This window comes from Leucoraja erinacea, chromosome 21 (genome assembly GCF_028641065.1).
Source record: "Leucoraja erinacea ecotype New England chromosome 21, Leri_hhj_1, whole genome shotgun sequence".
In the NCBI taxonomy this organism is placed as follows: Eukaryota; Metazoa; Chordata; class Chondrichthyes; order Rajiformes; family Rajidae; genus Leucoraja; species Leucoraja erinaceus.
Genome location: NC_073397.1, coordinates 23,642,638 through 23,658,107, shown reverse-complemented (window position 1 = coordinate 23,658,107; position 15,470 = coordinate 23,642,638). Strand labels below are relative to the sequence as shown.

Genomic DNA, 15,470 nt, shown 5'->3' with positions numbered 1-15,470 from the left:
GCTTTCCCATCTTTAATAACTGACTCCAGAATTTTCCCCACCACCGATGTTAGATTAACTGGTCTGTAATTCCCCGTTTTCTCTCTCCCTCCCCTTCTAAAAGGTGGGGTTACATTAGCTACCCTCCAGTCCTCAGGAACTACTCCAGAATCTAAAGAGTTTTGAAAAATTATCACTAATGCATTCACAATTTCTGCGGCTACTTCCTTAAGTACTCTGGGATGCAACTTATCTGGCCCTGGGGATTTATCGGTCTTTAATCCATTCAATTTACCTAACACCACTCCCCGGCTAACCTGGATTTCACTCAGTTCATCCGTCTCATTTAACCCCCGGACCCTTGCTATTTCCGGCAGATTATTTATGTCTTCCTTAGTGAAGACAGAACCAAAGTAATTATGCAATTGGTCTGCCATGTTCTTGTTCCCCATGATCAATTCGCCTGTTTCTGACTGCAATGGACCTACATTTGTTTCAACTAATCTTTTCCTCTTGACATATCTATAAAAATTTTTGCAGTCAGTTTTTATGTTCCCTGCCAGTTTTCTTTCATAATCTATTTTCCATTTCCTAATTAAGCCTTTTGTCCTCCTCTGCTGGACTCTGAATTTCTCCCAGTCCTCTGGTAGGCTGCTTGTTCTGGCGAATTTGTACGCTTCGTCTTTTGTTTTGATACTATCCCCGATTTCCCTTGTTATCCACGGATGCACTACCTTCCCTGATTTATTCTTTTGCCAAACACTTGTTGTAGTTCATCCATGAGGGGGGGACCTCATTGAATACAGAATCGTGAAAGGCTTGGATAGTAGTGTGGGTAGGATGTTTCCTCGAGTGGGAGAGTCTAGGATTACAGGTCATAACCTCAGAATTAAAAGACGTTCTTTTAGGAAGGGAATGATGAGAATGGTGAATCTGTGGAATTCTTTGCCACAGAAGGCTGTGGAGACCGTCGGTGGATATTTTTAAGGTGGAGATAGATAACAAGCATCAGAGGGTATGGGGAGAAGGCAGGAGAATGGGGTTAGGAGGGAGAGATAGATCAGCCATTGGAGGAGTAGATGTGATGAGCCAATTGGCCTAACTCTAACTCCTATAAACTTATGACCTTATGACCTTATGATGCCTAAGCTTCACTTTTAATATCTTACAAATAATATGAATGTCATCCAGTCTCCTTTCTGTTTCAGGGGATGAAGTTTATCTCAACAGTGATGTTCAGCGAAAAGAATATGTGCTGAATGAAACTGGGACTATTTACTATGGTGGTAGTGATTACATTGGTGAAAGAGACTGGAACTTTGGACAGGTACATGAACATTAGGAGATATTTTATTACTTCTCTTTGCCAGGCATAGTTAAATTACATAGCAATTTTATATTTCTACTAGGTTGCATGGAAGGAACTCACATTTGAATGCAAAGGATGTTGTTGATGCTTATGTGACTGTTAAATTACTTCACTACATTAGAAGCACTGAATGTATTTAGTCTGCATCAAATATTCGAAACCAGCTCGGATCTGTTAATTCCCAGAAATGTAGAAACGTTTGTAAATGATGATTTGGGTTGTTCCAGAATATTAAACAACTATCAAGGATTAAACTCTCAAGGATTTCATGATGTGCTGAGACTGAGCTATGTATAATCTGTGTAGATATGGTGATTCATGCATGTCTCATGTCGGAATATTTACACTGCAAGAGAAAATCTGTGCAGAATGATGTGCATTTGAAAGGAGAGTGAATAGCAGGATACCCTCTGAGGTTGAAACATGTAGAGAAGATGGGTGACTCCAAAGTTGGGTTTAAAAGTCTGTATTTTATTTGAAGAGAAAAGTTTAAAGCAAGTTCATTTAGTTTGAAGTCTTGAAAAAGAATGGGTCACTTTTGGAATCGGTGTCAGAAGGCACAGGAAATGGTATAGAGATAAGCTCAAATATTACACTGTTAATTACTGTATTTCCCGGCGTGCAAGACGCTATCTTTTACTCTAAAATAAGCGCCCGAAAATTTACCTGCATCAAGGTTAGGCTAATCAATCCCACTCTCGTAATGACTGCTCTGTGGAATCTGCCACACCTTCGACACTGGAACTGTGTGAGGCAGCTGTGAAAGGACATCACCACTTGGGGGGGGGGGGGAGTTCCTTTCCACAGCATGTGGGCAGTCTGGCCCGGGTCAGCATGGCCTAGGCTGCACATTGTATAAACTTGGCTGGGCCGCCAGGGGGTACAGTTGCGGGTTCAGGAGCGTCGAGAAGGAGGGAGTTGTGGATCAGCCGGGGAGGGAAGTAGCTTGGGTGGCTGTGAGCAGCCGCTGGGACCAGACAGCGGAACCGGCCGCCACCTCAGCGCCTTCTGCTGGCCCGCCCGGCAACCTCCCACGGTGCCCTTCGGCACGGGTGATACCGGTGGAGGTGGAGATTGGCGGGAAACTGGCTGCTCCCCCTGCCTCTGCCTTCCTCCCCGTTATGTGATCTCCCTGAGCCAGGAAGTCCTCGTCCCTCAGACCTGGATCGTACAGCGCATTGTGGGACAGGCGAAGATGGAGGCTACCCGGTCCTCATTGCCTCCTTGAAGGAGTTTCACATCTTCCTTTCTACTGACCAAACCAAACCCTTGATCCTGTCCTGCCAGCCTTTTTTCACAATTTAGCAACTCAAAATGGGGGCGCCTTTTTGACGCAGGTGCGTCTTCATTGCCGGGACATACGGTATTGAAGAAAAATAAAATGAAATTTGGTGGAATATGATAACATGTGAGTGGTTTCAGGAGTGAAATTGTTGCTGTTTGAAACTGATACAGCTTTAATTTTTCTCAGTTTGAAGAAGATATTTTGGACATCTGCCTGAATCTATTGGATAATGCCCCCAAATATTTAAAAAAACCAAAACGCGAGCATCCAAGAAGACGTTTTTCTGTTCAAGTTGCTCGAACTGTGTCTGCCATGGTAAGCATTTAAATGTCAAGGGTAAATGTAAAGTTTCCCCTCTGCGCCATTGATAAAGTCATTTGGATGCGATGTGTGTAACCATGAAGATTCAGGATGTGTCTCACTATCTGAATCGATCTTGGACTGAAAATCCATTTTGCACAACACTAAACCACAAATGTTGGGTCAAGGAAGAAGAAATTTGCCTTTGTAATCCTTAAATCGTTCCTGTAGATGCTTTGAGAAAACGAATGGTACTTTAATTTGTTAATTTACATTTTAAAGAAGTACCAATTCCTGGTACTATAAACTGAAGAATACATGATATTGATAGAGATCCCCAACACATCAAGCTGAGGAAGGTAGGAGAGGAATAAAGGGAAACATTGAATAAATATAATGCTGAAAGGATAAAATTGAATAGATTCACTGAATAATAATATAAGATTACTGGTGTAATTAAAATTTATAAGGTTCTCAAAACGATTCATCTGTGCTCTTCATCTGTGCAATTGGCTGTTGTTGAAAACTCGACATTAGTTGTCTGCAGTGTTATTATTAAAAAAGAAAGACATAGAAGGCATTGACCAAATTATAGAGGGCTTTCAACAAAGTGCTGGTAAATGGAATTAGTATAGACTAGACTACAATACCATCAATACAATACAATCAGTTTTATTCGTCACTTGCAAGTGCAAGTGAAATGAATTTGCCAGCAGCGGTACAATGAAAAATAACACACAAAAACACAATAAGGAGGCCTGGTGTCCCTCTCCTCCCCCCCCCCACCCCCCCCCCAATGCAACCAATACTTCAATGCAACATTCCATCACCTGTTCCCCAAAGCAACCCGTTCCCCTAAAGCAATGTTCCACCTCTCTGGGGAGCAGGCGGGTGTTTGGGGGAGGGGGTGTGCGGGGGTGTGGGGGAGGGGGGTGGGTGTGGATGGGGAGGTGGGTGTGGGGGAGGGGGGGGGCTGATGTGGGGATGGGGGTGTGCGGGTGAGGGGGGATTTGGGGGGGTGGGGGGGGACGGTGTGTGTGTGTGTGATGGAGGGGGGTTGTGTGTTGGAGGGGGGTAAATAATAACTCGAGAAATAAATTATTCATAAATAACTCTAGAAATAAAGCTCAAAAATTTCAGATAGGGCAATTTCAGACTCCAGGGGGTAAATCTCTACCGGAATATTTGAAAATTTTACCGTTACTGCATTGATTTTTTCGAGAAGATGTGACAAAACACAAATAAATACACATACACACACGCATCCACGTACAAGATCAGAGTTTTATAATTATAAGGATGTATAGATGAATACTTGAAGGCTGACAAGGTCATGGGAAAGGGCCAGTCCCACTTATGCAAACATTTTCGGCGACTTGCCAGCACCCGTCAAAGTCACAGTAGGTTGCTGAAATATTTCAGGTGTTGAAAATCCAGTGGCGACCAGAAATATATATGACATATGACATATGGGTGATGCCTGTTTGGGCATGAGTAGTCACCCAGTCGTACCTTTTTCTGATTGCCATTGGATTTTCAACATTTTGAGGTTTGTCGGCGACCTTCTGCGACTATGACGGGTGCAGGGAAGTTCCCAAAAAAATTCTGTAAGTGGGACAGGCCTTTTTGGTAAAGAGCCTGTTTCTGTGCAGTATGACAATGGCTTAATGGTAATTAAATCTAAGTCGGATCCTAATTAGTGTTACACCTTGCATGCAATTAGATTCTGGTGTGGAGAATGAAATAATACATTTCTTTGTATTTCTTCATTGGGAGCATTCTTCATAAGGCCCATTTATCCCATGCGTTGGGTCTATAAAATTAATATTGCAAGAGATCTGAGCATGTTAATCTTCTTGTATCTCTTTCTTGCATCTTGATGCTTCAGACATTTCTTGTGATTTCACAGTGGGTTCTTATCAATATCCCATTCCATTCCTGCGTTTAGCTTTGTTCTCATATCCACACAATGATTTCTGTACAATTTTAATTTCAGGTGAATAGCGCCTATGACCAAGGAGTTCTCCAGGGTAGATGGAGTAGCCCATATACTGGTGGAGTGTATCCAGGGAAATGGAATGGAAGTATTGCCATTCTTCGCCAATGGCAAAAAAGTAATTTCAAACCAGTTCGCTACGGGCAGTGCTGGGTGTTTGCAGCAGTGACTTGCACAGGTAGAGAGACATTTTATGTTTGATTTCGCAAACAAGTGGACAAAGATTAAATATGCATTAAACATGATATACATTTCCAAAAGTAAATATATTTCTGCATTGATAAATACAAAAAATGTTTTAAACTAATTTAGCCCAATAAATGCATTTCAATAAAGAACAGCGGAAATTTGATAGACCAATGCAAATGGGGTGTAATTCATGTCCCCGGAATTATTGCCAATGTCCCATTGAAGTAACTGCAGGAGCTGCGGAGAGTATAATATACAGTAGGCATTTAGGTTTATTTGTTTTGGGATCCTATAAATATATGTGGTGTGTGTAGACGACGGTTCTACACCAATCGAAACCAGCAGAAAGGAGAAAGGGTGAAATAACAGAAATAAAAAAATCCAATGCGTTCACCATTGGTTCAGGTTAAATCGTGATAATCTGACAACGTCCGCAATATCAGCAAGTTCAAGGATTCGGATGAATGATGGAAGAACACTCATACATTGTAAATTACGAAGAAAATAATGTTGAAACAACAATAAAAGTACAGTGGCTCAGCAGTAGAGTTGCTGCCTTACAGCACCAGAGACCCGGGCTCGATCTTGACTATGGGTGCTGTCTGTATGGAGTTTGTATGTTCTCCCCGTGACCTGCGTGGGTTTTCCCCAGGAGCTCCGGTTTCCTACAAAACTCCAAACATGTAGAGTTTGTAGGTTAATTGACGATAAAATTTAAATTGTCCCTAATGTGTGGAGGATAGTGCTAGTGTACGGGGATTGCTGGTCAGTGTGGACTCGGTGGGCCGAAGAACTTGTTTCCGTGCTGTATCTCTAAACTAAATGAAAACTAAATAGCACCAAACAGCAAATAAACTCAGTGTCATACATCCTCCAACGGCAAAGGCTTGTGGGGAACTACTTACGACAGCTTGGACTGGAGATCAATCAAAGTGCCCTGAGCTTGTGGGGCCTGGCATCGTTCAGGAATCTCGGCCCAAAGAAAAGTTCAGTGACTTCATGCACAGCAGCTGTTATATACTTAATATGGCCATGCTTCTTCCCTGATCCACACGCAACATTAAACTATGTTATAAAACCAACTATCTCCCCCCCCCCACCCCCCCCAATACCAAAATTGGAGATATTTACCATTTCAGAAGATGAGCTAATCTTGGATATCCCTGTGAAGAAAGGTTTTTCTTGTCTCACTGCGATATGTCCTTGCAGTTGCATCACATGAGGATTAATTGTCAGTACATAAAATTACTTTTCTAAGCACCTAATTTTTTTCTCAAGCAAGCCTGCTTGCTTGACACGGAGCTTTTGGCAGACAATTCCACTTTAGCTGAAAAGCTTATTTAACCTGGTACATTACAATGCAACAGCCCAAAATCAAGATACCCTCAAATAATTAATGCATTAGACCAACATGTACGTGCTTACAATAAAATGTGTCTGAACTTTGCTACTCAGATTATTCATATTAATGTGAATGAATTTATTACACTATATTTTTTGTCAGGTAATGCACAGTCCATTTGAATTCATACTGAATTACCAGCCAGCTTTGTTTCAAATTTGCCTTTTTTTAATCCTATAATGGTCATAATGTGTAGCTGAAACATTTAGTGAGGCTACCCATTTTGTACTTCAAAGTAAAATATTCATTTGCTCAACCAAGAAGATATTCTCTTACTGCTGAATCGAGTATAAATCAAGTTTGTGAGTTTATTGTCAAGTATAGGACACTTTATTGTCAAGTGTGCTTTGCTTCAGCACACAGAACATAGTAGGCATTTACTACAAAACAGAAAAGTGTGTCCATATACCATAATATAAATATACACAGACATGAATAAATAAACTGATCAAGGGCAAATAACAGATAATGAATGGGTTATTAATAATCAGTTTTGTCCGAGCCAGGTTTAATAGCCTGATGGCTGTGGGGAAGTAGCTATTTCTGAACCTGGTTGTTGCAGTCTTCAGGCTCCTGTACCTTCTACCTGAAGGTAGCAGGGGGATGAGTTTGTGGCCAGGATGGTGTGGGTCTTTGATGATAACATATAACCATATAATAACCATATAACAATTACAGCACGGAAACAGGCCAACTCGGCCCTTCTAGTCCGTGCCGAACACTTATTCTCCCCTAGTCCCATCTACGTGCGCTCAGACCATAACCCTCCATTCCTTTCCCGTCCATATACCTATCCAATTTATTTTTAAATGATAAAATCAAACCTGCCTCCACCACTTCCACTGGAAGCTCATTCCGCACAGCTACCACTCTCTGAGTAAAGAAGTTCCCCCTCATGTTACCCCTAAACTTCTGTTGCTTAATTCTCAAGTCATGTGCTCTTGTTTGAATCTTCCCTACTCACAATGGGAAAAGCCTATCCACGTCAACTCTGTCTATCCCTCTCATCATTTTAAAGACCTCTATCAAGTCCCCCCCTTACCTTCTACCTCCAAAGAATAAAGATACTGCCAGCCTCTTTGAGGCAGCGACTGCGATAAATCCCCTCGATGGAAGGAAGGTCAGAGCCGATGATGGTCTGGGCAGTGTTTACTACTTTTTGTAGTATTCCTCTCCAGGGCGCACAAATTGCCGAAACAAGCCACGATGCAACTGGTCAGCATGCTCTCTAATGTGCACCTGTAGAAGTTAGAGAGAGTCTTCCTTGACAACCCGACTCTCTGTAATCTTCTCAGGAAGTAGAGGTGCTGATGAGCCTTCTTGATAATTGCATTAGTGTTCTCGGACCAGGAAACATCTTCAGAGATGTGCACGCCCAGGAATTTGAAGCTCCTGACCCTTTCAGCCATCGACCCGTTGATATAAATGGGGCCGTGGGTCCCCCTCCTACTCCTTCCAAAGTCACAATCAATTCCTTGGTTTTGCTGGTGTTGAACATAGAAACATAGAAAATAGGTGCAGGAGTAGGTCATTCGGCCCTTCGAGCCTGCACCGCCATTCAATACTTTCAATATCATGGCTGATCATCCAACTCAGTATCCTGTACCTGCCTCCTCTCCATACCCCCTGATCCCTTTAGCCACAAGGGCCACATCTAACTCCCACTTAAATGTAGCCAATGAACTGGCCTCAACTAACTGCGGGAGAGAATTCTGCGGGAGAGAATTACAGAGATTCACCACTCTCTGTGTGAAAAAAGTTTTCCTCATCTCCGTCCTAAAAGATCCTTAAACTGTGACCCCTTGTTCTGGACTTCCACAACATCGGGACCAATCTTCCTGCATCTAGCCTGTCCAACCTCTTAAGAATTTTGTAAGTTTCTATAAGATCCCCCCTCAATCTTCTAAATTCTAGCGAGTACAAACCGAGTCTATCCAGTCTATCTTCATATGAAAGTCATGACATCCCAGGAATCAGTCTGGTGAACCTTCTCTGTACTCCCTCTATGGCAAGAATGTCTTTCCTCAGATTTGGAGACCAAAACTGTACGCAATACTCCAGGTGTGGTCTCACCAAGTACAACTGCAGTAGATCCTCCCTGCTCCTATACTCAAATCCTTTTGTTATGAATGCTAACATACCATTCGCATTCTTCACTGCCTGCTGCACCTGCATGCCTACTTTTAATGACTGGTGTACCATGACACCCAGGTCTCGTTACATCTCCCCCTTTCCTAATCGGCCACCATTCAGATAATAATCTACTTTCCTGTTTTGCCACCAAAGTGGATAACCTCACATTTATCCACATTATACTGCATCTGCCATGCATTTGCCCACTCACCCAGCCTATCCAAGTCACCTTGCAGACTCCTAGCATCCTCCTCACAGCTAACACTGCCTCCCAGCTTCGTGTCATCTGCAAATTTGGAGATGTTGCATTCAATTCCCTCGTTCAAATCATTAATAAATATCGTAAATAGCTGGGGTCCCAGAACTGAGCCTTGCGGTACCCCACTAGTCACTGCCTGCCATTGTGAAAAGGACCCGTTTACTCCTACTCTTTGCTTCCTGCCTGCCAGCCAGTTCTCTATCCACATCAATACTGAACCCCCAATACCATGTGCTTTAAGTTTGTATACTAATCTCCTATGTGGGACCGTGTCGAAAGCCTTCTGAAAGTCCAGATATAACACATCCACTGGTTCTCCTTTATCCACTCTACTAGTTACATCCTCGAAAAATTCTATAAGATTCGTCAGACATGATTTACCCTTCATAAATCCATGCTGACTTTGTCCAATGATTTCCAAATGTGCGACTATCCCATCTTTAATAACTGATTCTAGCAGTTTCCCCACTACCGACGTTAGACTAACTGGTCTGTAATTCCCCATTTTCTCTCTCCCACCCTTTTTAAAAATGGTCTGGGCCATTTTTAATGGTCAGGGCCATTGAGGGCCAGGTTATTGCGCTGGCACCATATGGACAGTTGCTCGATCTCTCTTCTATACTCTGACTCATCCCCATCAGTGATATGTCCCACAACAGTGGTGTCGTCAGCGAACTTGATGATGGAGTTCGCACTGTGACTGACTACGCAGTCGTGAGTATTGAGTGAGTACAGCAGGGGGCTGAGCACACAGCCTTGAGGTGCTCCCGTGCTGATTGCTATCGAGGCTGACACATTTCCAGCAATATGAACAGACTGTGGTCTGTGAATGAGGAAGTCGAGGATCCAATTGCAGAGGGATGCACAGAGACCCAGTTCTGCGAGTTTGGTAACCAGCTTGGAGGGGATGATTGTGTTAAATGCCGCTGTAATCGATGAATAACAGCCTGACATATCAAGTGTATAGTAACCACTTTCTTCAGTTTTAAGGTGCTTGGGTATTCCTACTCGTGTGGTCACCAACTTTGACTCTGCTCATGATACTGATGCAAACCTGACTATTGATAACTACTATAATGTTGAAGGGGACGACATAGGAGGGTCAAGTGATAGTGTTTGGTAAGTTAAAACAGATATGAATATTGAGACCGAATAATGCTTTGTTATCATATGCCTTTGGGATAATATTACAGCACTATGGTGAAATCTAATTGTAGAAATGTTTACTGCAACAATCTCTAAAGCCATCTGAGAATTGGTGGATGGGTATATTTCATATTTACAAAGAATTAGGTATGTTACAATACTTACCTTCAGCGGGGCTGCAATTCTGCCACTGGTCGGGTGCGCGTTTTGGCACCTTTGAGAGGGGGCGGGGTTAAAACACGTTTTTGTTTCCTACCTTGTCCTGGATTATATTTGGTTGGACTGCAAACTTTTGCTGAAGAATCGTTCCGACGGCTGTTCTGTGTATTTTTTTTTTTAATCGCCTGACTAGTTCAGCGCTGGAGTCATTTTAAAAATTAGCTTCTAAAGCCGTCAACGCCGACAACAGGGACAGATTTCATGTAGGTGACAGGTAAAAGAAAGCCGTTTATTTTTATGTATAAAAGTGGTCCTTAAGATGCCTTTAGTTCATATTTTAAGTTGCAAAGTGGTGATTTAGTCCCCACACGAACCAGCATGCCGATATGGGGGTCAAAAGCACCGCAAACCGCAACGTTCCAAATGATCGTGTTCCAGAAAAACCCATTCGCAAGATGATTTAAATGGCCATTAAATTACATATATTAATTCAATTCAAATCAATTCAATTCAATTCAATTCAATTCAATTCAATTCAATTTATTCGTCCCCTAGGGGCAAATTAAAAAGGGACACAATCAACAAACATAAGCAGCACGCATACTGCACAATCAACCAACACACGCATTTCACAGACACACTGCACAATCACACAACACACACCGCACATCAACATTCAACACATAGCAATAGTTTTAAAATGCTTCCTAAGTGATTCAATTAAAAAGTGCATATAGAAGGTTATTTCATTTCATATGTTCATGAGTCAGTGATCAGCATTAAAAAGCTGGACAGCCCTGGGGATGAAGGTTGCCTTCCTCCTCTGTGTCCGGCAACCCGGACAGCGGCGTCTGCGTCCTGAGGGGAGCCACTCAAACTCAGGAAACAGGATGTGAGAGGGGTCCTGAACAGACTGTTGGTCGCATAGGGCAGTGAGAGTTCGGACGGGCTGCTCAATGATTTTTGAGCAGACCTTGACCACATTCAACAGGCGGTTTCTGTTTTGCAGGATGATGGAGTGGAACCAGCTAGTGAAAGAGAAGGTTATTATATTTTCAATGAATGCGTAGTAGAATGTAGTGAGAATGTCAAATGACTTCAGCTTCCTGAGTAGGTACTGTCTCTGATGGCACTTTTTAAGGATTTCCTCTATGTTAGAGGAAAACCTTAGCAGGTTGTCGAAGGCTGTTCCCAGGTATTTGTATACCTCCACTATCTCCACTGGCTCCTGCTGGATGACAGTGGTGGCTGCCTCAGCCATCTGTCTCTGTTGGGGGGAGAAAGTCACAATCATGTCCTTGGTTTTGCTTATATTTAGCTCAAGACAAGACTTTTCACACCATACTATAAAGTCCTGCAGGGCTGAGCTGTGATGTTGTGTGTGGCTGGGAAGAAGAGACAGGAGAACTGTGTCATCAGCAAATTTTACAAAGTGGCAGTTTGGCTTTACATTTCTTCCATTTGGCCTATAAATCCATGACAATGAGATTTAAAAGTTTATGTTTTATTGTGAATTCTTGTGTGAATGTTATTTGGATACTTAGGCTATTTAAACATGTTAATCTATTCTTAAGAAAATGATAGATGTTTAGATCTAGTAATTGAAATTTGTAATTAGCTACAATTAGGTAACTAACTAATTCTATGCTTTAATTTCATCTAAGTAAGATTGTTTCATATTTGTTTCAGAATGCTTCAATCTATAATAACTGAAAATTTATTTTAGTTCTCTTAATTTTTAAGAGAGTTATGGCCATTTGACTGTCCTCGATCACAGCTTTTGTGTTAAGTCAATGGAAAAGCAAGATGCTAATTTCCGAGTATGAAAATGGCCATAACCTTTTTAATACTGAAGATATGAAAGTGAATTAGGTGACAAATTAAACTTCTTTATAGGCTTTATCTAATGGGATAAATTACAGACTTGATTTTTAAAATCTCAAAATTTTGTAACATTGCTAAAAGAATGCTTGGTAAAAGGAATATGTATGAATGTTAAGAAAAATGGTGTTGGATGAAACTTTAATATGGGAAGAATGTGTGTATTGCATGTAAAACTTTTAATGTATTGGTAGTTTGGACACACCTACATATTTGTTTGGAATGACTAACTAATTAAATATATTTTTGGGTGCAACAAAACATGCTCATTGAAGAAGGATTCTGACCCAAAATGCTGCCTATTCATGTCCTTCAGAGATGCTGTCTGTCCCGATGAGTCACTCAAGCATGTTCTTTGCCAGATTTTAGCATCCACTGTTCATTGTGCCTTTATTCGTACCGATTGCTTAAATTCATGAATGAAGGCTTATTGATAACTTATTTTAGAATGTGAATGTTGGCCAGTTGAGCCTTGTGTTGTGACAGCTCGAGCCACTATTAGCATTGGGTGTGAAGTTCAAGTTAAATATCTAAATGTATCGCATAGTTTCTCAAACTACGGTTCTTGGACAAGTGGTGTTCAGCAAATCAAGTTTGTTGATGTATTAGCCAATTTGCTCTGTGGGTGAATAATATTAAACATTTTGGCAAAGATATTCCTTTTAAAGACATTCATGTGTGCCAGTATCTGTGAATGTGTCTGTAAGTGTGTTTCTCTATACATTGGAATTCCAGGATAATTGATATTTGTGAGAAGTGTTTTTTTAAGTGTATTAGTATTTGCATGGAATGTCTGGCAGTGTGTCACTGATTGCAGTCTGCTACCATGAACTGGCCTGTATTTATTCTGCTTCTGCAATGTAAGAGAGTTTTAAAACCTTGATTATCATTTTTAATCACCTAATTTTCAGTTATGTTTCCGTAAATTTAAGACATATTATTGTTGTTATTTCAGGAATTTTCACGTTTGGAATGAGAGTTGGATGGCCCGAAATGATTTGGACCCAGGATATGATGGTTGGCAAGTTGTGGATGCAACACCACAGGAGGAAAGTGACGGTAATGACTGAATTAGAATTCAGGCGTATTGTATGCATTACGAAAGGTACAATGACAGAGCACGAACATGGGGATGGGAGCAGGCCGCAAAATCCCTGCAGTCCATTCCACCATTCATACATCCAGTTCAGGAACAGTTTCTTCCCATCTGTTATCAGGCAACTGAACCACCCGACCACAACTAGAGAACAGTCCTGAACTCATGGACTTCATTAACTTCACCACCAATTTCCATCCCGCGCTCAAATTCTCTTGTACCATCTCCAACACTTCCCTCCCCTTTAAAACTCAACTCCTGAACTTATTGGAGAACCTCCGACTATCTTTGACTGGACTTTACTGGCATTATCTTGCTCTAAACATTATTCATGTTATCCCCTTTATCATGTATTTGTAAACTGTGAATCTCGATTGTAAACATGTATTTTGTTCCACTGACTGGTGAGCACACAACAAACGCTTTTCACTGTACTTCTGTGCACATGACAATAAACTAAACTAAACATTCATTAGATCTCTGTTTATCTGGATCTATATGCATTTAAACTAATCTTTCATTCTCCTTCCCAACAAAAACTTTTAAATATTGATTTTGAAATATCCAGTTAGTCTAATCTCACTTGCTCCATATGTAAAGCAGCTACATGTTTTCAACACCCTTCACATGAAGAAATGCTCCAGATGTTTCTCTACAATGGTTTAACCATAGTTTTAAGGGAATGCTCCCTAGCTGGGCTTCTTTCCAGAAGAAACATTATTCCATATTTAGCCTATTAATCCTTTAATTGTCTTACATATCTGATTTGGCTGATCGTGAGTTTTCTACATTTGTGGGAACAATCTAATCTAAAGAACGTGTCAACATACTTTGAGTGTTTTGAGACTTTTGTCACTGTTGAAATGCATTTGCATGGGTGTCAGGTGTTATAGAGGTGAGGGCACGAGAATGGGTTTGAGTGGGAAAGTCATATCAGCTGTGATTTACAGTGGAGTAGACTTGAATGGCCTAATTTTGCTCCTAGAACTTATCAACATGAATTGAATTGATTATAAAAATGAAAGTAGAATGCAATGGCCAAACACAGAGAGTAATTGAAATGTGAAAACGTTAAATGATCAATCAAGTGAGCAAAGTGTTTGTAATTGGTCCCCAGGAATCCAAACACTGCCTGCTATGCGGCCATTTTGTTTAGAAAGTGAAGTCTCATGCATTGCTGTAAAATTGCATGAGGTTGTATTACTTGAAAAGCAATTTGATTGCAATTCATTGCAAAAGTCCATCCTATCCCCTGTTATATCCAAAGCAGATAACGAAAGGAATCCAGGGAGACTTTACTATCTGCGGTATCAGTTGAAGCAATTTGTCTCCAGAATATCATACAAATAGTTCCAACTTCAGTAGATGTATAGTTCCCTCTGCAAAATGCCTGCCAGTTGGCCTATTTCTGTATAATATGCAAACAGAGAAACATGCCTTTCAGTTAAGTTTTACATTTACATAACTATAATTTATTCAAATTCACAATAATCTGTTTGCATTTTAAGGAACTTACTGCTGTGGCCCTGCTTCGGTGAAAGCCATCAAAGGAGGAGATCTGGATCACAAGTATGATGCTCCATTTGTTTTTGCTGAAGTGAATGCAAAACGTGTAAATTGGCTGCTGTTTGCTGATGGAACAAAGATGAAGATGGATGTTGATGTTTTAAACGTTGGCCACTGTGTGAGCACCAAGAAGTGTGGAAAGGATGAACGTGAGGATATCACACACTTATACAAATATCCTGATGGTAAGTAAAAAAGAATAATAAGCACAAAGTTAAAAAAAGGGCCTCTCAAAACTGTTATAGAACTTTAGGGACAGCACGGTGGCACAGCGGTAGATTTGCTGCCTTACTGTGACAAAGACCCGGGTTCGATCCTGACTATGAGTGCTGTCTGTATGGAGTTTGCATGTTCAAGCCGTGACCTGCGTGGGTTTTCTCTGAGATCTCCGGTTTCCACCCACACTCCAAAGACGAATAGGTTCGCAGGTTAATTGGCTTGGATAGTGTGTAGGATAGTGTTAGTGTGCGGGGATTGCTGGTCAGCATGGATTCGATGTGCCGAATGGCCTGATTCAGTGTGGGGTCTTTAAACTAACCTAAATTAAACTTGAGCAGTGCTGCACAGAAACAGGCCCTTCAGCCCACAATGTCTAAGCCAAACATGATGCAAGGTTAAACTAATCTCTTCCGCCTGCATGTGGCCCATATATATCCATTACCTGTATATCCACGTGCCTCACCTAAAAGCCTTTTAAATACCACTATCAT

The 15,470-nt window shown here is 41.3% G+C and overlaps 1 protein-coding gene across 1 annotated transcript in view; it reads left to right on the top strand.

Moving 5' to 3' along the window:
• LOC129707413 (protein-glutamine gamma-glutamyltransferase 2-like) overlaps positions 1–15,470 on the top strand; it is a 36,677-nt gene that overhangs the window by 9,294 nt on the left and 11,913 nt on the right. Inside the window, exons 4-9 of the mRNA XM_055652420.1 lie at positions 1,188–1,306; positions 2,820–2,948; positions 4,930–5,107; positions 9,896–10,031; positions 13,054–13,157; positions 14,703–14,945. Of these exons, the coding sequence (XP_055508395.1) occupies positions 1,188–1,306; positions 2,820–2,948; positions 4,930–5,107; positions 9,896–10,031; positions 13,054–13,157; positions 14,703–14,945 (909 nt within the window). The remainder of the gene's footprint in view (positions 1–1,187; positions 1,307–2,819; positions 2,949–4,929; positions 5,108–9,895; positions 10,032–13,053; positions 13,158–14,702; positions 14,946–15,470) is intronic.